The sequence below is a fragment of the Mastacembelus armatus genome, chromosome 19, assembly GCF_900324485.2.
Source record: "Mastacembelus armatus chromosome 19, fMasArm1.2, whole genome shotgun sequence".
Taxonomy (NCBI): domain Eukaryota; kingdom Metazoa; phylum Chordata; class Actinopteri; order Synbranchiformes; family Mastacembelidae; genus Mastacembelus; species Mastacembelus armatus.
The window spans coordinates 14,000,546-14,025,806 of NC_046651.1; the positions used below are offsets into that span (position 1 = coordinate 14,000,546).

Sequence of the window (25,261 nt, forward strand, 5' to 3'; positions counted from 1 at the left end):
TCATATGCTGAGTGTGATGCTGTGAATGGTGTTTGCAGGGATTTTGGCATCTGCTTCCTCTCCACTGATCCTGAAGATCACAAAGGTGTTGGAAGGGATGGTTGTGGTGGCGTTCAGTGATTTACCAAGCCAGCCTTGAGATCCACGCTTGAACATTTTCACCGTAACCTGCAGAGTAGGAAAGAGAAAATTAATAATTAAGCATATGAAAGTCACAATTCAGATACTCCATGTCCTCAATTGGCCAAGACCATGATACTTTCTTTAGGGCCTTTGTCTGGGGTCACAAGCCTGACAAAGACCTCCTAACCGCCACAAGCTGGACCTAAATAGACACTCATGACTTTTACCTTTGACCTCTACATAGACAAGCTGTTGCTTAGTCTGTCAGCCTGCAGACTGAGGAACCAATACCCACCTATTAAATCTGGGTTAGAGGAAAAAGAACTGGGTCTATTAATGGGTATAATAAAAACCTCTGTCACAGTCAGGGTCTTGTTTGACCCAGAGAGCAAAGATTTTCGCATCTTGTGTAAAAATAGTTACTAGTTTTTTAGATTACATATAACAGCATGATTGCTATATTTATAACTGGTAACTTCACACTGATACGTAGTTCCAATGTGTCTGCGGTTGTCTGTTTGGCCAAATGTATTACATGATAAAACAAATCAGTTCTCCCTTTAGTGGTAAATAAGTGTGAGAAGAACCAATTAGTCAGCTATTAAAATGGTCTTCAAAAAACATAAACTGTCAAATTTTCCTGAGTCCAGTTACAATATTGTACAAGAGCGATCCAAACTGCTGTATGAGACAGAATAAATATTAAATTAACCCTGTTCTCACAGTGAGTTTTTAATTCCCACCACATCTTGAATAGAGTCATACCTCTCTTGATTTTATGTAGGTTGTAGGGCATAATACGCTTTAACATTACATCAAAACTGCCTGTTATGTTTGAGCCTGACAATGGAAGCCTTAACTAGATTTAGACATGCAGGTAATTGAACCACATCCATTTCAAAAAGAATGCCTCACTGCGTCTCTTGTTTGGCTGCATTTACAGGGGATAACAGAATATTACAGTGCCTTTTCACAGTTCCATTTTCTTTCACTTTAGCATTAGGCAATTTTTCAATTATTATTTTTTCCATGTTCTTTCATCCCTGGCTCTCCATAATGTCTGGGCCTTTTAGTTAATGGTAGCGACAGTCAGAACCCAGTATATCGGCCCTTGTCCATTTTGCAGGTCATTGTGGAAGCCCAATAGGCCTTTTATTACGCCGACATCAAAAGGCAGATAAGCATTAGAGGTGGGGAAAATACCCTGCACTAGATATGTTCCCTCTTTCCTTTGTCTGCTATTGAAAGTGATCATTTTAATAGTGAAGAGGTTGGTGAGCTTTGGGGCTGATGGGAAGTGCGACACCCCTGACAGCCTACGAATATGAGCAAGTCGATAACAGAACACAAGCGCACAGTACACCCTCAACACCTGCACACTCTTGCTGCTAACCTAATTATCTGCAACAAAAGCCAGTGCAATTTCAGACACACATCCTTCCATCATTTACTTACTTATTACTGTGCATTAAAACAAGGAGAAAGACAGAAAAAAACTAAACAATTGTGTCTTATATTGCAGCCTTGGCCGAATGCCACATGGCTTGTATTATAATAGCATCAGACACTTCAGAGTGAGTGAGCGAGTATCTATTAATTTGGGATGCATGAAAAAGTAGCTTCATGACAGCTGGTGGCAGAAAGGCGTGTAAACCAACACAAAGACATCAGAGAGGAACTATTCCAACAAATCATAGCCAAATCTAATAGTCTGCAATTAACTAATTTAATGGAATTAAAGGTGAGTACTTTCATCTCTGTGGCAGAGGCACAGACGCAATACTAATTTTTTGTCACAGTCAAACCCTTACAATAGTAAAAAACAAACAAAAAAATATATATATTCACTTCATATAGCAAGATCAGCATGAGAGGCTATGAAGAACATACTGCCTATGTGGGAATGCATCCAAAGAGCATTTATCTCCATCAAGGCTGCACAATCCTGTAAATAACAGAAAATATCAACATGTGTATAATAGCAGACCATCATGCTGATTTTCTCTGGAGAATCCAGTCTGAAAATATTATGGTTTTGTATCAGCGTGAATTGTGCAAAATTTCACATTCGCTCAAATATATTTTGCAGAATTACTTTGAGTTGATATTTGTTTGTGACATTAAATTTAGCTGTAATTTACGTCATCATGGTTCATGTGAACCTTATTATGCCATACAGGAAGGATACTTATGTCTTCAGCAAAAAAATCAAAGAGGGATGTTCTTTGTGGTCTAGACAACCTGCCTGCCAGCTGTTGTTCTACAGAGACGGTTTGACAGGTTCAGGAACTGTCAGTGCAGGTTACTATCTCTGCCACTTGAGGCAAGTGCCTGCGGGTACGACGATACTGTATCTAATTTACAGTAGAACAAAGGATAAAGGAACCGCTGAGCTAAAAATTAAGCGCAATCACCTACCCAGATGAAATGCAGCATGTCAAAGCAACATAACCTTCTACAAACCAAGATCAATAATCACTAAAAATAATGTCTTACTTTAGACTGTCAATTGTACAAAAGTGTGTAAGAGCCGCTGTTATTTCAAACAAAGACCGGCTTGAATGTGTGTGTCTATGTAACACTTGTGTGTATGCGAGGACAAGACCCTCGGGGCTAAGGATGGGTGTCACACAAAGGGCTAAGAGCTCACCTAACGGTGTCTACCCCTAATCCACCTCTCACTTTCAGTGTCAGGGGAGTCGTGTGAATGACATCACTCCTCGAATTTCAACGAGACAAACTATGTCTTCTTATTTACCGTCTGCTAACAGTAATAAATCCTGCCTCTGGTTCACTGCTCAACTTTTACCCTCTTAAAGTTAAGACAGGTTATTCTCCACCTAAAAAAGAAACATCTTACAAAAAGCTGACACCAATCTTCATTGGTTGACTTAGTCATTATCGTCTACCTGTGGGGATGTTTATGGCACAGATCTTGAGCCGGTTTGACAGTTCAGCAATTTCAAAGTATCTCTTCTAATTGTAAAACAAAACAAACAAACCTGCATTTTGACCTGTGCATTGTGACTTCACACTGAATCATCCAACTGTTTCAGTATAAATGTGTTAAATTGCCATTAAAGGACTGACAGGTCTGGTGAGTGTAAATAATGTGAAGGACTGTGTAATTGGGTATGGACGTGTCACCACCTGTGTGTATTGCCATTCACAAAGTTCAGATTCTTCCCCTGATAAAGTCAAATAACTCCAGTGGGGTATCAGTCAGCAGGGGCTGTTACCTGGAGCCATGGGTGCAGTGTTTCAAGTGAACTCTGGGTGAGCGTAACGGCACACCAGTTTCAGACGTCAAGCTCTTTGTTCCATGCCGTGTCTCACCAGATACAGATGGGAAGGAACACTGAGTAACACACCTCGGTGTCGATGAGCCAAATGCGATGGAATCAGACCAGAAGTGGTTTGCTGTCATTTCAGCTACATGGAACAAGGCAATTAGGTAAACACTGTGTGGTTTGGCTCGCAGGATGAATAAATTAACAACCTGCTAGGTGGTGTGTAAATCACTGAATTACCAGTGATGTGATTAATTTGACCTCTTGAACTTGGTTTGATTCCAAACAGATTATTGTTTGCCTTAATTTGATATGACTTTGGAAACCACCATTTGTGTCAAAAGTAATTAGTCAAAAGAGTTTATTAATTAAATAAATACTCTACATATTGAAAATGATTAAAATATTATGCCTTTAAAATAAAATAGTCACAGTAAGTACAGTAAGCATTTGAATATGATATAAAACACAGAAAACCTTCTATACTTGTGCAGGGTTTTAAATATCCAACATCATCCATATGATCCATATTCCACTATAGCTTTAGCAACATTAGCAGAACTTTCAGATTTCCAAACAGAGCAGAGAGGATAGGTTATTCTTACTTAAAAGGTCACACAACAAATCCAAAATGCAATGTGACATCTTCAAATTGGTTGTTTTAATCAACCAAGGATTTAAAACCTACAGGTATTCAATTTGTTAGACGTAAAAGTGGGAAATCCTCATGAATATTTAGTATTTTTCATTGGTAAATGACTGAAATAAATAATCAGTAATTAAACTTGTTGCAGAATAATTACCTGTTGACTATGCATTGAATGACTAATTTCAGCACAGGAGAAGAGCAAACGAACTTCCAGCATGGCATCCAAACAGGTGCTTGTCTGTACAATCACTACAATGCACCGTGCAGGAAATAATCAAGCATCTAAATTAAACTCTTTTGTGCTCCAGTTATAGAACAACCATTAAGATGCCTAAACTTTGGTTTGGTAACATCATCATCTACGTCAGTAATTCCATTTGTCCATTTGCCATGAACGCAGAAAAAAATGACTGGTTAAGTTCTGAATAGCTACGTCTGCTTCGAAACAACCTGCCTTAGCTAACAGGAAGCCATTAGACTCTGCAATAACCATTTACATCCATTCACCCAGCTCTGTCTTTATTTCCATCCACATAAGTGCATTTTCTGCAAGAGGTTAAAATATGAATCCCCCTCCTTTTTCTCCTCAATGGATCTGGTTGTCTGGCCAACTTGAGAGGGCACAATCTATGACTGATTTAATTTGCTCTTTACGAACATCTCTAACAGCATTACCCCCAGAGCATACACTGACTGCCCCCATCTGACTCCATTAACTCCCAAATCAGGTTTAAAGACCATATTGATGCCGTCTGTTATTAAGGGTGATTATCAAAACAACAGACAATGGGCCAAAGTGTCTGTTAACTAGTTTATCCATAATTTCACATAACTGTAACAGATGGCAGGGCTGTCAATTACATACTGTATCTGCTGCACACAGTGGCCACACACTGTCTGGATATGCAGCATATTAGCCTTTACATTAAAAGAACGATAGTCTGCTCACAGGTGGTCAGAGGAAATGGACTGAGCGCACACACAAAAAAACTGATATTAAATGTCAAACACAGAAATGCTTCAGTAGCCCTTGATAAATATCTAATTTCAGTGAGAACTGTTGGTGTCTTTTGGTTAGTCACTGAGGGTATCATTCAGTGTATAATAAAAAAAAAATTCACAGATAAAAATTGCAATGGTGCTAAGTCCACTTCACCACCTTTATTCTCCTCAATTAACGAGAATGGCTTTTGAAACTCTAATTAAGTGTCTCTGTTCAACTCAGCTTCTTCATTATTCATGAATCCCTATTGATCATATCTTACAACCTATACTGTGCGGATAAATGTAATATCCTGATCCCCCAAACAAATAGCTGAGCTCACCGAGATAAAATTAACATCTTGGCCAGTGACCAAAGAAAATTTTCCGGTAGATACTAAATCCATCATCTGATGCCAAATTGGATGGTATCAGTGCATCATGATAGGAAGATCCTCCATGAAGCTTACTGTATATGGTCTTATTAAATATGTCATTACATTGGTCTGGGCAGTAACTCAATCTTATTATTTGAATTTCACTAGAGTTCCTTATTTGAACACCATTAATAACATTAAAAACAATAAGCATAATGTTGATTTGAACCATATCACTCTGTCCACTAAATGCATATGCAGAAGCTAGGACCACATTCAAAAGAATTATTTTGTAAAGAATGTTAATGGTTTAGAGCTTTATTTTAAACATGTATTCAAATATTCTGAAACCCAATCTCCACCTGCGTTAAGTAGGAATGTGTAAAACATGAACTGTTTAACTAAATTAACAAAAGAGAGCTTGAAGAGCCCTCTAAAATGACTGGTACTGCATGCTGGATGATGAATTTAGAGGAGACACATTGAGTCATCTTCAAATTGACAGATGCAGAATCGCTCCATGGGACTCTTCACTGTGGCTTAGTGCTCGAGTGAAAAAATAGACTTTACCAAGTTTAATCACATGCTATTACAAGGTAGCTTTTATCATTGCCTTCCACTGTATAAGTGCTGGTGTCTTCACTAGTTCATTACAGACACTTGTGATGCTGCAGCACTCTTCTCATGTGTAATTGCATGGTTAGCTTTCCTCTGTAGCTTCCTACACACACTCTGGTGCAAATTATTTCCAATTCCAGTTTCCTTTGAGAGTAATGCTGCAATTACAGAAACCTGAGCATCCATGTAATTTCCCCCCACAATTTTCATTTTTGTTGAAAAATGCTCAGCAACCAATAGATCTTTCTTTCTGGGAAATTCTTCCAAAAAAAATTCTTTCAAACTTTTCTTTAGTGGAGAATTCTTCTACCAAGTTTAGATGAGTACATGATGAACTTCATGAACTGCAACTTCTACAAGACTGACAAGCTGATAAACTGCACTTTTGGTGGAACATTTTAACTATGCTTTTTCTAAGTGCACATCTGGTATATCTGGTAAATTAAAGTATACATGTGTTTTATCTGTTGTAAAACAAAATCAAAATACAACTACACAGGCTTTCATAGAAATTACAGCCACAGCCATGATCATATAGAATAGTTTTATTTATAATATGGTTTTGCCATATTTGCAAATGATCATAATAAATAATTTATAATTAACGGTAATGGCTACTGCATATGTTTTCTTAAAATAAATATTCTTTCTTCTCTTTATAAAAAGACCAAAAAGCAACAGTGCCAATATTATCTATTAGGGCTGCAGAATTTGCAGGCTTTGTAAATGGTCAGCTCCTGGCCTTTTGTGTGCCTCCATTCATTATCACCACAAAGCGGTTGATGTCTCCCCTCTCTGCCTTTTCTTTGCTAAGCACTGAGCGCACCAGCCTGTCCATTACAGGCCTGTGACACGTGCAGCCTGGGAGATGGCCAAACAGAGAGGAATGTCAGCGTGGAGTTAAATTAACAAGATACATCTGAGTGGAATCTGTAGCCAGAGAGATGAGATGTATCTCCAGCAACCGAGATCTGATAATTTGTTAGCTGAGATGTTGTTGGTGAATTTGCACCTTTTCGCTTGGTGGCTTTGCTTCTATTGATCAGCTGACAGGGTGGTGTAGTCAAGTTATGGTTGAAGGAACTCAATTGTTGTTTCACAGCTATACAATTAGAAGACACTCAGTATGTTCACAGTGAATTATGTATTCTTTAAATACAGGGACTCCATTTCAGCTCTCTCTGAATAATATATATAAATTAGCATATATTTATAGTATATAAAGTATGTAAAGGCATCATGGAACAAATATGACACTAGGGGCTGACATGAAGATGAACAGCATAAGTAACCTGTACTTTAAATTATGACATGAATAGATCTTTAGCTCGTTCTCTCTCCCCCAACACACACACAGACACATGCACACACGCACACGCATACACACGCACACACACGTAGACACTGTAATTACCCCTCAATCCATACAAATTGAATGAAGCCAGAACCGAGGTCTAAGAATATAGACCATAATTAATAAATTACAGCCACTCTACTCAATCATTCTCCACTTTGGGGACATGTAGACATCCCATTCTCTGCAGAGTAATTGACTGAGCCCACAGAAAACACACCTAGTGCCTCCATGGTGGCTTTGTGGATACATCTGGTGCCACTTCTTACAACTAAGCAGATGTCTGAGTGAAACTGTAGGTCATATCACAGATCTTCTAGTCTGTGTGTTTACAAGTAACAAATCAAATGCATGCATTATTTCTGGGCTCTGAAAATACGCCTGGGGGAGCTATCAGATTTCTTCGCCACCCCCCAAGCTTCCCCTCACAGCTGCTGCACACAAGCAAAAATGTCTTTTTTTCTACAGCCAGTGTGTGTGCCAGGCATGCAAGTGCAAAAGAGCCAAATATTGAAATGTTTTACTTAAGATAACTCTACAAATCAAATGGTAACTGCAGCTATTCGCAATCTGATCACAAGAAACTAATACAGCCTATTTCATTTAAACATACTAAGTGGGACACAACTGATACTCCAGCAGGACATTTACCATAAAAATCATGTATATTCCAAGTCATATCGCTAAAATTTCTTTTTTGGGGGGGGGGGCTTGCAACTCACACTGGCTCCATTTAGAAATATTTCTTTAAAAATATATTTCATTGTCATCATTTGTGTCCCCTTGGGGTAGAAAAAGGCCCATTGGAGACTGTCTAATGATTGTTGGGTCATGTATCAAATACATAGCAGCTGGAGGCGAGAGGGGAGAGTACATGCAGTCTGTGTGTTTGGGAGAGCGTGGGGGGGGGGGTGAACTAAGGCCTGAGTGGAGTCTGTAAGGAAAGCCCAGAATGTTTGGGTGCTGAGGGTGGGTGTGAAACGGTAAATGGATGCTGACAAGAGGTCACACTCCCTGACCCTAAAGAGCTCTGACTTTTATCTGTCTAACATTGACTTCATTCAGTACATTTATTTGCACAACTCTAAATGCCACCAAACAAATTCAACAACTACATGTACAACCTCTACATTCATCTTCATAGCAACACAGACAGATATAGACAAACATAGTGGAGAGACTATTTAAATAATTAACCACATCCATTCATTCTCTGCAATAAAATAACAAATCAACCAATATGAAAATAAAAAAAATGACACTTTTTGGATTGTGTAACCACCTTGATATTTGATTTAGTAAAGTGAGCTAATGAGTACCTGGAGTCAGGTCAAATGACTTACCTCAATAAAAACAGTAAAGGGTTAAGGTGGTAATTAACAGTAGGAGTGTTAATGGGAATGATGTGAGAGCACACTGGAGTGAAGGCAGCCAACTCAGCTTTTTGTAGCTTATAAAATCAAAAAAAAAAAAAAAAAAAAAAAATATATATATATATATATATATATTTTTTTTTTTTGTAAAAAGGACCACTGTAACTTCAATTGTTTAATTTCTAAATACATAAAACCTGTAATTAGATGGACTTAGATTGATAACTATATACTTTCTCTTATTGCTGTGGTGAAAAAAATGGCAAAACCCATTTTTTCATTAAATAATTGGCTCTTGACCAAAATTGTTCATGCAGAAATATCTTTTTTTTATTAAAAAACATGGTCTAATTGGTTTTGAATAACTGTAAAATTGCTACTATGTTCTGCAGTTTTCAGCATGGACTAAACCAGTGTTTTTCCAGTTCCCAGAGTGAGAGGGGAATGACTGAAAGCAAAGAGAGACAGTCATACAGTACTACTGCCACCTGCTGGTCTTCTGGTTCACACAGGCAGCTCATCAGTGCCACTGCAATCAACTGACCTGAGGAGTGTGTCCCAGCAGGGCCCACAGGAACTCGGAAGATAGGTTTCTGACTTTGCTGAACTCGAGCGTGTCCGTGTCCTGCCTGTTGAGAGCGATATACTGGCAGCCCTGGTAGTCCCCTATGAGCTGCACGCCACAGTGCAATTGCACCAAATCCCACGTTCCCACCCTTCTCAAGACCTCCCGCACTGAATCCATCTGCCTGTATGACAGATGACCTGCAGAATGAGAAAAACACAAGTTGAACTGGTGGCATTCCTGTTAGAAACATGTTTAATGTAATCATACTTAGTGGTGCCATTTATTACACGAAAACAATATCAAACATGTAAAGTAAAACATGTTGAGTCTGAAAAGTCTGATTAATTTAGAACAAGTGAAAACAACAGCAAGATGGGTAAGAATTTTTAATTAAAACAATCCATCAGTTCTGGCAGATACATTTTTTATTGACAAAAGTAACAGATTACCATGGACATTACTGAAGTGTGTAAGAACAGTCCCTGAAGTATTAATGTAAATATTTCGAGGACAGACTCACCAGAGAGCCATGAGGGAGTCAGTGCATCTGATATCCAGGCCATGTAGCCTTCCCTGAAAGATCTGAGAAAGTCGTCTATCTGGCTGTGGGAAACCAGCTCCCTCCTATTCCTCAGCTCCTCATCCAGCTTGCACTCTGGAGAGAGGAAGATTACCCTGGGGAAGAAAAGGCTTTGGCGCAAGGATACTCCACTCCTCTTCATAAGTCCACATAAGTTAGTTGTCTTGGTCTGTAGAAGAAGACAGTTAACTCTAGTGATGCAACTAATGAAATGTATGAGAGATCAGATGTATCATAACAGTAAAACTGGCCACCAACAGGGCTTTCTGGTATAAACTGAAATGAGTCTCTAACATTCACAATTCAGTATTAATCAAACAGACCTGGGTATTATTCCAGAAAAAAAACACAATTCACATAGGATATCTCAAAGGTTCAGCTATATGACAACCTCAGCACAAATGCTGATGTCCACTGTTAATCTCTAGTAGGACCTTTATTTTAAAAAAGTACACATCCTCACAGATGGTTAAGCTGCACCAGTTTTGTGAGGGTTAGCGACGTTAACAGGTCCTAACTATTTCAATAATGCAATGTGAGGTAACCGACAGACTCTGTCAAGCTTCCAGTTCAAATCGCTCATCTATAGAGATGGAAATGAATGACTCCTCCCACACCCAGGCACATAAGGTGACAGCTGTGTTTAGGCACCTGGCTGCTTTCACCCCCCCCCAGTGAACATAATTATGGCCTTTCAAATCAAGAGCACCCACTTGGGAAGTTTAGTAAGCCGCACTGTAGTGTTAGAAATTTCCATATAAATTGTTATGGTGACTCAGGATCTCTTAACCCAGCTGGGATTTGGATGAAAACAATGCAGTGGACAACTCATTGGACCTTGGACTTAAGTGTGCCAGACAGTTTGACATTTAGATTTTCATTATGGTATTTTCAGCTAGATGTGTCCTTTTTTTTACCATAATAGCTTTGAGGGGATCTTCAATCTGCTCGATGAGGGTGTTAGTAAAGTTTTGGTCCTCTTCTTTCACTTGCACATGCCAGTTTTGGTTGTGAGCGAACACTGTGCCTCTCCAGGTTTTCACATCTATGCAGAAGATCCCCTGACCTTAGTGAAAGGAAAAAGACAGAAAGTTTACAGACTTTCAATACTATTGTAATAACACTCATACTTTCATTCTGAGCACACCCCTGTGCAACATCATGTGGCTCAGTAAAATGCGATGCATTGCGTGGAGTCAGTTTCTACTAATGCTGTCTGAAAAAGCAAGTGCTCAAAAAAATGGCAGGATATATGGATAGAGCAGAGTCTATCTGAATGTTATTAGTAACACCTGTGCTTTTGACAATTCAAAATATCTGCTTTGCAAAAGACCTGTTACAATGATTCACTGATCACTTAAGTCTAAATCTTAGAGACCAAGAAAAGACAAAAGGTGTAAGCTATTACAGAACACTATGTTCAGTGGATATTGGATTCTATTTCAATATTATACCGATTTACTGCCAGGCTAATGAAATGACATCGTGTTCTAGGTACCAACCTGTGAGAATAACAATGTTGATGTCATCTTTAGTAGTCTGAAACTGATCTGGGACACGCAGATTGCAATAAACATCTTCCTTTCTCAGCCCAGTGAGTCTCCTACAGTGAAGGAACACACAAGGTACAAAGATAGAAAGAGAGAGAGAGAATCAACATGAAAAGGAAATGTTTGGTTAGTTTGTGTGAAAGAACACAGGTAAAATTGGCCATTCGGTGGCAGTGGAATAATCTGTAATCACAGCAGAGACGCAGGGAGCAGGAACCAAAACAAGGAGATGAAAACTGATAGAGCTAAAGGAAACTGCAGAGTTGAGTGCTAATTCTCTGTGGATTCATCACCACTCCTCTCACTGTAAACATTCACATTTACCCAATATATTTTTTCACATCAGGCTGCTTTAGTACTTACCTGGCATGCTGTAAGAAGTCAGCCAGTGTTGGTATCTGCTGTTGGCTTTGGCCTGGGGCACTGTCTGAAGCTCTGGGGCTGAGAGGAAACTGGGGAAACAGGCTTCCAAGCTGAAACATTCTAGTCTTTATCTAAGACATATACAAAACATACTGATTTTTGGACCCATCAGTTCCACAGAACAGTTAACTGCTATTTTAAACACCTCCTACCAAAATAAAGCATGTTTACAAACCTAATTTAGCTGATCACTTGAATCTAAACTTTAGCTAAACAAACAAGAAAATCTTCCCCTGCATCAGGTGTTATGCTTTAACAACATGCTAACTGCTACATCCAGGGTTGCCAGGCTTGTTGACAACACTCAAATGCTTGAACCTGAACTTGAGTCTGTGAAGAGACAATAAACAAACAAAACAACACATACTGCTGAGGTCTCGCGCTGCTTAGAGAGATTTTCAAGATGGGAACCAGACGGACTTCAGGTTGACATTTTCCTCACGTTAATCTCAGCCTTCGGGTTTTTCCCCCCCAAATGCTGAGTAAAGTAACTCTACCCAGGAACGCTGTTGCACAACGTGCCCGCCCCCTCCTCTCCAGCTGCACTTCCAGCTTTCCTGGAAGAAGTAAACAACAGACCACGTGCACCAACCTGCAGCATCAGATTTCCCAATCGAGACACGACGTCACGGCACGTCACTCATTTGCAAGATGCATTCAGGGAACGATGCCTGTTATTTTCATGTGATGTTCAGCTGATGCTTTGGACAGAGAATCAACGTAGTGTGAGACCTACTGGATTCTCAGCACCCATGGGGGAAAAAGGACCCTGGGTACAGACATATAAAAGTCCCCCTCACCCCCACCACAGCCACACCACTGTCTAATGTGGTGGTTTTGGTATAAACAGTTATTCTTTAATATAACTAAACAAGATGAAAGTGGACTGGAGGAGTTACCAAGTCAATATTAGGTGACTTAAAAACACAAAGAGAAGTGTTATCACAAAAGAAAATTATAACTGCTGAAAATAAAAAAAATTATATATTTTATAAATATATGAGAAAACTGACAAAATATCTTCAGCCTAATGTTTTTTTTTCCGAACCGAAAGCTAGTCTAAGGATTGGCTTCCACAATGAGCAGGATTCTCACATCCTGCACGAGCCTACAGAGAGGATATTACAAAAGTGATGAAGAATATTTAATTCAACAGTAAATACACACTGAATATCTCAATGTGATGATAAACAATATCCGGATAGCACAAAATACTATGAAAGAGCTTAATATCAAGAGCAGATAGCCAAATCAGCTTATATGGGCTCAATGGAAACCAATAAACAGAGGCACTCTGCCTCTCCTGACCTTCACTTCTGGTTTAGATCGGGCGATAAAGCAGGCGCAACCTCAATAAAACCCATACAATGGAGCAAAATAAATAGATATTAAATTAAAGCAGAGGCAATACTGGCTGAACTGCTGCAGGAATTCAAGAACAAAAGCATCTTTGTGGAGTTTAATATTGTCTGCAATCACCACCTTATGATACATTTCCAATCATTTTCATCTCGTGCCTTGACGTATCAATACATATAATCATCTTGTATTGGAACTTACAAATGACTTGTGTGTGTGAGCAGATACGTTCATACTGTATATTAAATATGCTTCATGCTCCAAGTTTGGCCTTTTCAGTTGGACCTAATATCAAATTTATAATCTGTCTCATCTATGACTGTCCACCAAGGTGTGTGTATTTCATGTGTATTTCTTATGAGTGTGCATTTGTTTTGCACAAACCTTTCCAGGTGTGCATGTTATGTTCTTTCACCCATTAGTTTTGCAAAATACTCAAAAGTAGACTTTAGCTGAAGAATACATACTGCTACTAAAATCCTGTTGTTGTCTTCAGCATTTTCATAAACTGAAGTGCACTACTAGTGTAGCAACACTAGGCACATTAGGCAGTCATGGCTAGGATAGGGAGTTGGATTTGTAACCTGTAAGTTGTGGGTTCGAGTCTCAGGACCGGCAGGAATTGTCAGTGGGGTGGAGTGAATAGCCAGTGCTCTGTCAACCTTCAATACCACAACTGAGGTGAGACCTGTGAGCAAGGCACCAGACCCCCAGTTGCTCCCCCGCCGCAGCGATGGCTGCCCACTGCTCCGGGTGTGTGTTCACGGTGTGTGTGCACTTTGGGATGGGTTAAACACACAAATTCCGAGTATGGGTCAACATACTTGGCTACACAAGTCAGTTAAAGGTTTTAGTGACTTTAGAAGAAAAAAAAAACACTGAGCACAAGCTGGAGAATTACAGTGGTATGAAATGTATTTGTCATCTACAAGCAGATTATTTTCAGTTTCTGGCGCTTTAAAAAAATCTTCATGATATTTCCATTTTCAGTTTTTCAAATCAAATATCCCATTTGCAGAAATAATGGCTGCATGTCATGGCTGATGCTCTGCTCACTAATTTTTGCTCATTTCCTTTGAATTATTAATGTGAGAGATTCTCCATATGCTCTCTGAGAATTCTGGTCCATTCGTTTTGGAGAGAATTAGCATTTTACAGTGAAGAGTATAAAGAGCTTAACTGCCCCAGTCAAACAGGGTGATTTAAATCCTGTCTAATCAAAATGTTTAATAGGGGTTGCAGCTGGATGACCTAGAGTAAATGGTCTGAAAATGTTCGTGGGTCTCAATCACCTGTATAATTAGGACCATTTCACCTGAAAAACCCTGGGTGCTGAAATGAGATTTGCAAAATAAGACTGTATAAATGAGGTGAAATAACTCATTAGGAGGTGTTTTGGCTGAAGTGGTGAATGCAAAATCACTAACAAAACAGACAGCCCTTAATTTAATAAACCCAGCTAAGCTAAAAGTGTGAAAAACATTTTTGGTATTGACCCTAGAGAGCCTTCTTTGCAACTGGCCTGCCTCAGTAATTAGTTATGCCATATGAAGAGGTAATTTGTATGCTAAAGTTTAATTGTTCAATTATCACTGGATGTGAGAGGAGGCCTTGATACCATTTGATCATGTTGTAATAGTTGGCAGTTATACAGAGAGCCCTCTAACTAAATTGAGTGATGCAGGCTGGCCTTGCTGAAAAGCTTTTGCTACCTGCCTGGTGCAGTTGTTGGCAGTGAAGCATGGGTCCATTCAGCCTGCAGAGCTGAACCGGGCAGGCTCTTACTGTGACAGGGAGCTCAACTAGCTGCTGGCAGACAGCATAAACACCAAGTGTATAAGTAGTACTGAGGATAACTACCATTAAAACAACATTATTACAAAGTAAACAATGAAGATTAGTTGAGTGTTCACTGTAACTGGGTGAACAACAGAAAGCGCTTCTCTATGTTCTTAATCTCAGGTACTGCTTTTGGAAAAGTTACTGTTATACAGTACATGTTTTATTATTTAATGTATTTCTCCAATGGTGTAATTAGTGAGTAGAAGTTAATTTAATTTAATACGACTACTATCATAGAACAACTAAATAAAAAACATCTGCAGGCATCTACAGTATTAACCTGTTTCAATCTTCAGGCTCAAAATATAAAGCCTGAAGAATATCAGTGAAAAACACATAAATATAGCAATAGAAATAACAACTAACGTGTTGCATTATTTAAGTCATATAATGATAGCGTTTTAAACATCCTTTCTATCACTGAATGTGAACTCAATATGTTAAAATAAGCTCTGAAAGAAGTAATAACAAAACAAAATTGATTTGTGTTTATGTTCTGTGGGTTTTGAAGGTATGTGTTATACAGATATTTATTTTGTAATGACAGCTGCACAATCACTTACTGATGACCTGAGATGACCAATGATTATAGTCATGATTTTCAAGGGCCCAGGTGGGAATCCACAGGACAAAAGGGGCCCTTTCTCTTTCACCCAGCAGCATTCAAGATTATAATTAAAGCTCTAAATTGAACCATATGTGTCTGATTTGTAATTAGCTGTTATAGCACCAGGGGTGACATGATGTCTGATACAGTGAAGGTCTCTTTTTGGTCACTCTGTCCTCAACATTTTCACTTTTTATATACACAGACTCAAGTGTGAAATCAGTTCTATTTTTCTATTGAAATTCAGTGCTGAGAAAAACAAAAACACTAGGTTGCAATACATCAATACTAAGAATCCGTTGCATCATGTAGCCTCTAGGCCTCAATGAAGGCAAATTTCTTTTCTGGATACACAGCAACTTTTGGGACTCAGGGTTTTATAGTCTGGTTCATTTGGGTGATGAAGTACTGGGAAGATTCTTCGTCACTTGAGCAACATGCAGTAGTGACAGACACAGTCCCTTTGATGACTGATTTGTAAAACCAGAGGTATAACAGCAGGTATTTTCAGCTCCCCCTAAACAGAAAATGCACCTTTCATGTTCCTCAGGCTTGGTACTCACAATCTCAAACAAGGGTATAATTGTGGATGTCACCAAACAATGACATTTTTTCTTTCTTTCACTCTCTATTCCCCATACATCTCTACAAAGATGAGCAATTTGTCTGTCATGAGGTCAGGGGCACTGACCCACTCTGGGCCTATTTCAGTGACAACACTGTTATTAGCTGTAAGCTGATCCAGTGGCAAAAGAATCTGCCTACTGTTCAGAAGGCCAGGACCCTTTTCAGCGATTAATTTGATAAATATATTAATTATGAATCTGGATGACAGTACAATCAGATTGTCAGGCTTCCAGGCTTGGCCTTTGTGATAAGTCAGCTTTGAGATTTTGGGTCCTCAGGTTTCAGGAGCAGTCATCCCCAGGGCTCAGCCTCTTATCAGCGCCTGACCCATTCACTCGGTAATTTCCTGTGTGTTGTAATTAAATGGAGGCTTTCTGATTGCAAGTGACTCTCTTTAAGAGGTGCTTCTTGGGTTTCAGGTGAAAGGGATGTTCAATGGACTGCCTGTCTCTCCTGCCCTCTACAGTTCTCATAAGGCACTGAATGTCATATTTTTAAGCATCTGCTTTACTGTAAAAGCCATATTAACATGTCCCACTCAAAACCACAAACACAAATAAGATACATACATCAAAAACACAACATACACAATCCTACAATAACAACAAAAATATTTAGAAGTACTAACAGTAATAAAAGTACAGAAATTACGTATACTTATTTGAAAGAGCTTTTGCACTTGAAACAAACGAGTTTTAGTTCCTATTGCACTTTACTTATGGGGCTCGGTATCTGCCACCAGAGGGAAATAATTCAAATTCACTGTGCAGTGGATGACTCTGACTCTCCAGGATGACTCTGGCTTTCTGCACGGCTTGCTGCTCAAAGACAGCAGATAAGGAGGTCAGTGGGAGTCCTGTTATCTTGTTGGCCACCTTCACAACATTATTTAAGCCTATTTTGTCTTTGACTTTCACATTTCATTATACCCAGCAGTTATCTTTTCACTTTGAAACATGCCCTGAATGCTGAGCTGTTTACTGATATACTAGGGTCTTTTGTCTATACTGCATGGTAGTTTTAGAAATGCTCTGCTGGCTGCTGACAGTAGATTATGGACATTTACTGTAGGTGCTGACTCTACCTGTCCATCTCTGCTTGGATACTGTTACAAAACTGGCAGTCATGCATCCTCAACCTGGCATGGGTCCTACCACTGCAGTCTTCTGCCAGTTCAGTCTGACAAATGGCTACAATGCAAGTACGGAAAAAAGTACGGAAATAAATATAGCTTGTGGTGCCTCAGAACCAAATACAGAAGTCTTTATTTTTGAAGGAAGTAAAACATGTTTATTATAAGAAATTTAAAAAACTAATTCCTATAGGAGTTACAAGTATATTTCTAACTTTTCATTTCCACTGCACTGCAAGTAATAACTGAATATGACTGAACTAATGTTTGACTTTACTTAAATAAGCAATTTCAATAATAATAATATTATTTTCCAGACTGACACTTTTTTTGCAAACTTGTGTTTGATGAGAATGCAGATCTTACGTCTAATGCAAAGTAAGATTTTAGAGTGACAACTCAAAGTGACACACAGTAAATATGTTTGATAATTTCCTGTTTTAATTCACCAGTAGTAAAACCCTTATTCTCTAGAGAGTGATCCAATGAATGCTTGAATTAGCTCGGCTGTGCTCCCTGCTCCCCTCTTTCACGTCTCTTCTCTGGTATTGCCAAGACCTATAATTAAAATCACGTTTTTTCATGTTGCCAGTAAAGCGCCATTAATTCAGAGAGTGGAGCCATTATGGAGGTTGTGGCTCCCAGGGTAGCACTGGGGAAGAGGTGGGGCCTTGGCTTTTCAACATTAATGGCCCCCATGTGTGCTTGCTATTAATCTCAACAAGGAGTGAAGTGGCTTCACCCCAGCTGCAGGAGCAGGACAAAAAACCCCAAAACACTGCAGGGATTAAATGGAATTTTGTCTTGGGCCCTTTACACTGACCTCTGACCTTTAAATAGGTTCTCTGTGGCTTGAGCTTTACTTGCCTGTACATTGTCTGTAAAATCAATAAAGTTTTATTTTTAGCATCTCAGCTAATCTATTATATCGTAAAGGAACCTGTTTCTCTGCAAATGTTTGACAGAATTGGATTTTATGTATATATATATATTATATATATAAATATATTTATATATAAGAGGGACAGAAGGGCAGACAGAACAAGATTTGGACTATCAATAGCAAGAAAATCTAAAAGGTAAATAAAACAGCACTGACCTTGCTTTGCCACAAGGAGGAACCACTGATTAAATTTTGCTGCAGTTGCTTGTTGCTCATGGAATAACAGTTCAATAGAGTCTGTAATACTGTAGTGTTTCACTAGATAGCAGCAGTTTATGATGGAGTGACTGAGCTTGTGTTATTGTGACACTGAACCTCTGAGATAACTTCTTTAATGACCAAACAGGAGACTCACAGATTTCAGTCTGACCAGCGACTACTAAGTTGGTGCTGCATATGATGTGATTTATGAACAAGGCCATGGTAAATCCCAAGCATGTATATCACATTCCTTCAGACATTTATTAAGGGCTTTCCTGAGGTGATCTGATCACACATCTACCTGCAGAGTCTCATATGCATTATTACAAAAACACTTAACTTAATGATGCCATAGTGGTTAGATCACTGTGTGAGAGCTGCATGCTGGAGAGAGGACACTAGAGGTTAATTGCAGTCTCCTGCAAACTAGACAGGTCTGCTTCATGTAAACAGGGAAAAACAAATGACATTCATTCACATAATCCTTCTGATATAAATTAATTTTCTGAAGGTACAGGTTGTTGTCATCCCCTTATTGCATTCTTTCAAGCCGGCTACATTAAGCTGGAAACAAAAGAATAATTATTCATTAGCATTTCTAATTAAGGTTTCTTGAGAAGGTGAATAGAACACTGATGGAATTTTGGGGGGTATTTATTAAGTTACTGTGAAATCAAATTAGTGGAGGAAATTAATCCTTGCAGTGAATTAGATCAGTAAATGAGGAAAATTGACTTTTCAACACAATGCAGGATAGGAGAAAGCTGGACTGGTGTAAACCACCAACATACTGCAGGTTGCTGAGCTTAGATGATTATCAAGGATGGATAGCAACAGCTTTAACCTTAAGATGTCCACATGGGCCAAATGTAGTTGTAGGTGGGGGTGGGAACATTTAGAAAACAGACGGAAAGGAGGCAGAACACAGAAAATCAATGTCATCATATATATATATATATATATATTTTTTTTTATCAAGACAAGTGCCCTTGGCTCGTCAGTGCAGATACTGTAGTTATTCCTAAATGCTCCTGATTTATCTTCTCTGAGACTAATTGTCCTGTTTCTTTTCATTGTATTTTATATTTTCCAGGCATTCATGAATAAAATCAGAAAAAATCTGTCTCTGGTTTTGTATTGATGCCCAAATGTATGTATCCCATAATGACATTTCCCTGAATAAAAATAAGTAGTCAAAGAAAAGGTTTGAAGAGTTCCTGTTCATGATACACAGATTGGACTGAGTATTTGACTGCTCTTGACTTTGCATTGGTTTGTGATGACTGACACAGCACAATTTCAGGTAACAATAGACTCAACATGCCCATAAGAAAAATAAGAAAGGTTTAATTTATGAATACATTATGAGTTAGTAATCTAATTAGGTTCATTCAAGTGGATTAGAAAATGTGGTTTCTGCTTTTCAGTAAAATGGAAAAAACTTATGGACAGGAAATACTAAGCAAACTATGATCCTCTGCTATATGTTTTTCTGGCCACTTCTCAATCTGAAAACTCTGCAACTTCACAGAAAGTCTAACACTTGGTACTTCGCTAGTGAATTGCTAATATAAAGATCAATACATTGCAAATTGTGTCGGCTTTCACTCTTTGATGTAGCACAGGCTTCAAAGAACAGCTGATAATGACACTGGGAACTCATCTGTGAAATAAAGAGATGAAAGACAGATAGCTTCATATTTAATTTGCAATATGATCCAAATTGACACCTTCAAGCACGGTTGTGTAAAAACATTTGTTTTTTTTTTTATTTTGTAATGTGGTGAAAATCAAACTCAAATGCGTTTTTTTTTACTCTGACAGCATTAGGCAGAAATCTAGTTTTACATAAACTCTTTTCTGTAAGGTTCAGCATAATTATGCTATAAATCTGACAACCTCCTGCAAAATCTGGACACCAAATCTTTGCAGAAAACTGTCCGGCTCAAAGATAATAACTGCATATTTATGACAAAATTATTAAGAAGTTATTTGTCAGTACTTACTGTAAAACCCTAACGTCTTGCCAAGCTAAAATCTTTTGGGTTTTCTACCTGTAACAGTTGCTTATTTTCAGCCATGAACATATTGTCACACTCAAAGAGCCACAAAGATAAAAAGGTTGTATGCAAGTGTGGTTCCTGCATTAACACTGTTAATAAACTCAGTAAAATTGATGATGGTGAGCTCAGGCTTGGTGCTGTTTCCTTGACACAACTAATGTGAAAAGACTGGAGCCTCAGATTGTGATGCAGGGGTTGGATAGTACAGTGCCCAGCCAGACATACTGTACAGATGGAGGGCATGGACAAAAGCCTTTTAGAACTCAGAGTGTTATAACATTACTGGAATATTGCATTTTAATGTTATATCTGGTCGAGGTTTTTATATATTGTATTTTATTATCATTTAGAAGATCATTATATTTGCAATGTTTTTGTCTGCAATGTAATTATGGCTCAGATATAGTATTCAGAGCATTTATTTATGTAAATTTATAGTAAAATCATGTAAAATAATTCTTATACAAGTAAAAGGGCTGCATCAGAAATGTTACAACAAATACGTATTGTAAGCAAAATTATTAAGTCTGCAGCAGAATCCCACTGTGAAGTTTTGGTTTCGATTTATGGTTTTAAGTAGAATGTTGCTTTCTGTGGGGTGGGTTACGGTTGAGTTTACGCTCTTAGTGAACTTTACTGATCCCATTCACTTTCCTTCATCTTCAGCCCATACCCAGCGAAGGTGCTTACAGACCGGCTACAGGCAGGTGGACGTCCTGGTCGCCTGATGGTGGTCAAGAACCAGTTAACCAAGGGTCAATGTGGCACAGCCCATTTCCAGCGAAGGTGCTCGAAGACCGGCTACGGGCCAGTGGACGTCCCAGTCCCGGTTCCCTGGTGGTTTGATAAAACCAGAGAACCAAGGGGCATTGTGGCACAGCCCGTGCCCAGCGAAGATACTCACAGACTGGCTATGGGTGGGTGGATGTCCCGGGACCCCTGGTGGTTAGGAAGAACCAGAGAACCATGGAGCATTGTGGCATATGTGTGTGTCTATTTATCTATTTAAAAATGTACTTCAGTAAATGTTAGGTAGTTGTTAGTTGTGCTGCTCCCATGAGAAACAATGTTTATCTAAAGTTGCAACACTCATCATATAAGCATATGATTCATATAATAGCTATCAAATAGTGCTCCCTGTGTTTAAAAGTTTGTGAAATTTGTCACACTCTCATTAGTTTGAGATTTTGAGAGGGCAATATTAGATGTCAGGGCTTGTGGCACCGGAGGTGGTTGTTGCCGTTCGCAGCTATATTTCCAGTTTGTTTTTTGTTGGCAGTCTGAGAGCCTCTTACATCACTTAAGACATGTTACTGACGCATTAACATCCAGTAGCATTTAATAATTGTTGTTGTGTTGGAAAGTAGTTCATTTTAATTATATATATTCTTTCCGGCTCTATTGTAATATCCTATGTTTTATGAAGAATTTTTTAATGGAAAAGTTTCATCTTTAATGTATCTTATCAAGTCTAAAAGTCTAAAAGTGTATGTTGTGGACTGAACAGTCCAACCTTTATCATAGACATGTAATTGATTGGATGGACTGGGTTACACAAAAGAGAAAGTAAAAGTACCTCAACATTATACCAAAGTACAGAGTTTGGATACTTTCCACCACTATTGCACTACTGGACATAAAAGGAGTGGCTGCAATAGTAAAGACCATGTTTGTGTCTTTTAAAGAACATATTTTCCATAACAGGGAATCAGAGGAAGCCGAATTATGTCAGCATTAATAGGCTTGATCTTCAAAGCATAAACCTGTCATTATATTGTCAAAAGCATTGCTGGATTGTTCAAACAAGCAGATGAGACTAAATACATGATGTAATCAGACAGAAAGAGATCAGAGCAAGGTTTTATTTTTAGCTTTCTATTGTCAATTAGTTTGTATCAGCCTCATGAAGGCAGTACCTGTCATGACCTCTCATTGAATGAACCGTTTACTAATTATAGATGTGACTGATGAGAGAAGGTTGCCAGAGATTTACCATGTGACAGAAGTGCCATTCAGGTACATCATAAGACCTCTTCTGAGGGTTGATGCTCATCGTTATTAATGGGTATATTAAAATTAAGCTGAATGTGAGCTGAACAGTTAGGGCTGACTGGGGAGTTTTCTGAGAAGAGACAGAATATTGTCAGTCCCTCCATCATAAAACAATTAACTTAAAGTGACACCTGAAGAAGCAGCTTCTGATTCTAAAATACCACATTCAGTGTCTCTATAATAAACACATGTTGCTTTTAATATTATATTTATCGCTTTGCTCCTCTTGTGCTTTTACTGTTTTCATGTTTCCAGTATTTGTGCTAACCTATGTTAGCCAGCTGTTGGCAGTAACTGAATATTTAGCTAACAGACATATACTGTTAGAAAAGCAAATTTCATTCATAAAATGTGGAACTGTTGCTGTTTTGTGAACCCATACAGCAAGTGTACAGACCATAAAAACAAGCTCAACATTTTAACAGTAAAATACCAAAAAAAACAATTTTACTGTTGCCAGCTTCACAGAATGACCCAGAGATCCAGCAGTTTTTGCACAATAAGACTGGTCCTGTGTGGGTTTTGACATACTGTTCTGTATGTGCCAACTTATACAAGCTGTACCAAACTGTTCAATATCAGACTGGTTGCAGTGGTGATGACTAAGTCAGGGGTAACAGGAAGCTGGCTTCTCAGCATTATTGTTAGCAGTGTCAACACCTTCTCCTTACTTGCAGGTTGACATTTCAGTCTGTTTGTATAAAGCCTCCCTCCTGTGTCCCTCCTGTCTTCACATACAGGACCTTCAAGAGCCATAACACGGCTCATACAGTATGTATGTACACTTCTAAGTTACATAACACATACACTCAAATCAGAGTTTTCCTGCTTGTCCAATAGTCACATTTACTCTCAATATTTTCCTAAAGTAAGTTCCTCCCAGCGTAGAACTCCTGCACTAGATGTGATGTGTTGAAAATATTAGTGACAAGTCTTTATTCAAAAGGTGAGTCAGGAACACGCAGAAGCTAAGGCATACATCTAGGTTTAAATTTTATGGCAGCCTGCCAATTTCAGGGAAGTCAAGTGTGGAATTGAAACTGGCAGCAAATTCAAATCCAAACTGTCAGAGCCAAAAGGAGGCGTGCTGAGGGGGCTCTCTCATCCTACCATCTCTCACGGTCAAGTTCTGCACTTGTTAAGTCTTCTGACAAAAGGTATTATCCTCAAAGTGCAGAGTTGCAGACTTCTGATCTAGTCTCAAACACAGTAAAGATTATGATTTTTAGATGATACAAAACCTTGCACATGGTTAAGAACTTAATCAATTATAACAATATTAGGGGTATTCCAGGTGGACTAAAACATAGCCAGAAGGATGTGCAGAGTATATGCTTCTATAGGCAAACTATAGACCACCCAGAGCTTAAAAATCCCACCAGAAATCATCATTGTTTTGTGGTGGATATATGATGAAATCAGTAAATGGTAATGGTTTTACCTTTGATTTACTTCATTAATGTTTATGTCCTACAACTATGTAAGAATCCTTAATATTTTGTGCTTTTATTGTGTCTATACCTATAATGAATAATGAGAAACGTCCAACATCAGGCAAAGAAGCTCCTGTGCTGTTTTCATTCTGCACGGTGAAGTTACCTAAGGCAAGGAGGTGCCAAAGCCCATGTGTCCACCTTGAATCAGGCCTCATTAACATAGATCTGCATAGACATAATGCTCTCCTCAAATAAAGCCGCTTTCAGATTGCATGAAAGGACATTTTATATTTCTGAAAAACAACATCCATATTTATCAATAGCTATTTCCATGTGCATTTGTCTAATGTGACATGATGCTTAATGAGGATGTTCTGTGGCTTTGTTCTGACACATACTGTTCATCTTTACCAAACAGAATAATTAATGTACTGCCCACAAAATCTGCACTTGTGCCTGAGATCAGCTGGTGGTTCTGTGCTGATAAGGCCTCTGAATTAACAGGAGAGAAGTGCAGAAGTGCTTGTATGACAGCCCTTGAGTGTGCTTTTCTCCAAAGGCAATTGTGCCATCACATGCGTAAACTATGAAACTGGAAATGCTTCCATCATAGCCAAAGTCTTACTCTGGGCCAAGACCGAGCTGCATATCGGTTTAATAACACCCAGAAGCTGGTGGCTGTCTATCCCCTGAGGCTGCCTTCTCTTTGCATCAAGAGCAAACCTCAGCTCGTATATGGTATTTTAATGAGCGTCACTTTGAAGGAATTTCCTCCTGTTCCTTCTCACCTTTCACCACCCTGGAAAGAATGCAGAGAACACTGTGGCCTGCACAGTATCACATCTCCACAGTCAAACACCATGTGCATGTGTGTTGCTGGAACAATAACTCTTCCCACCCACACACTCTCACTCTGACCCCCCCCCCCCCCCCCCCCCCCCACCCCCCACCCCACCTCCACACTCCCCTTATTTCAACCACAACCAGCACCTCATCCTGCTGCAGCGCCTTCAGTGGCTCACGTGCCACAGCACACTCCAGTGAGTCCCACGCTTCAGTGAAAAAATCCTCCACAATCAAGTCCAGAGGGGCAGCAGAGTGTGGGCGCGCCAT

General features: G+C 39.0%; 1 protein-coding gene across 1 annotated transcript; it reads right to left on the bottom strand.

Moving 5' to 3' along the window:
* LOC113135800 (uncharacterized) lies at positions 1-25,261 on the bottom strand. Its single transcript, XM_026316092.1, has 8 exons — positions 25,104-25,261; positions 12,254-12,305; positions 11,827-11,915; positions 11,416-11,516; positions 10,831-10,979; positions 9,854-10,082; positions 9,310-9,530; positions 1-168 (listed from the first exon to the last, which is right to left on the bottom strand). Exons 1-8 carry the CDS (start codon positions 25,259-25,261, stop codon positions 1-3), a joined length of 1,167 nt encoding a protein of 388 aa, XP_026171877.1.

Bases quoted from the DNA above. Each gene is read 5' to 3' on its own strand.
- LOC113135800 (XM_026316092.1), bottom strand. From the start codon at position 25,261: ATGGCGCGCCCACACTCTGCTGCCCCTCTGGACTTGATTGTGGAGGAT. The intron at 12,306-25,103 runs GTGGGGTGGGGG...GTCAACCTGAAG, and splicing joins GAAATAAGGGGAGTGTGGAG to TCCGTCTGGTTCCCATCTTG. The intron at 169-9,309 runs GTCAGTTGATTG...CCTACTCTGCAG, and splicing joins TGCTGGGACACACTCCTCAG to GTTACGGTGAAAATGTTCAA.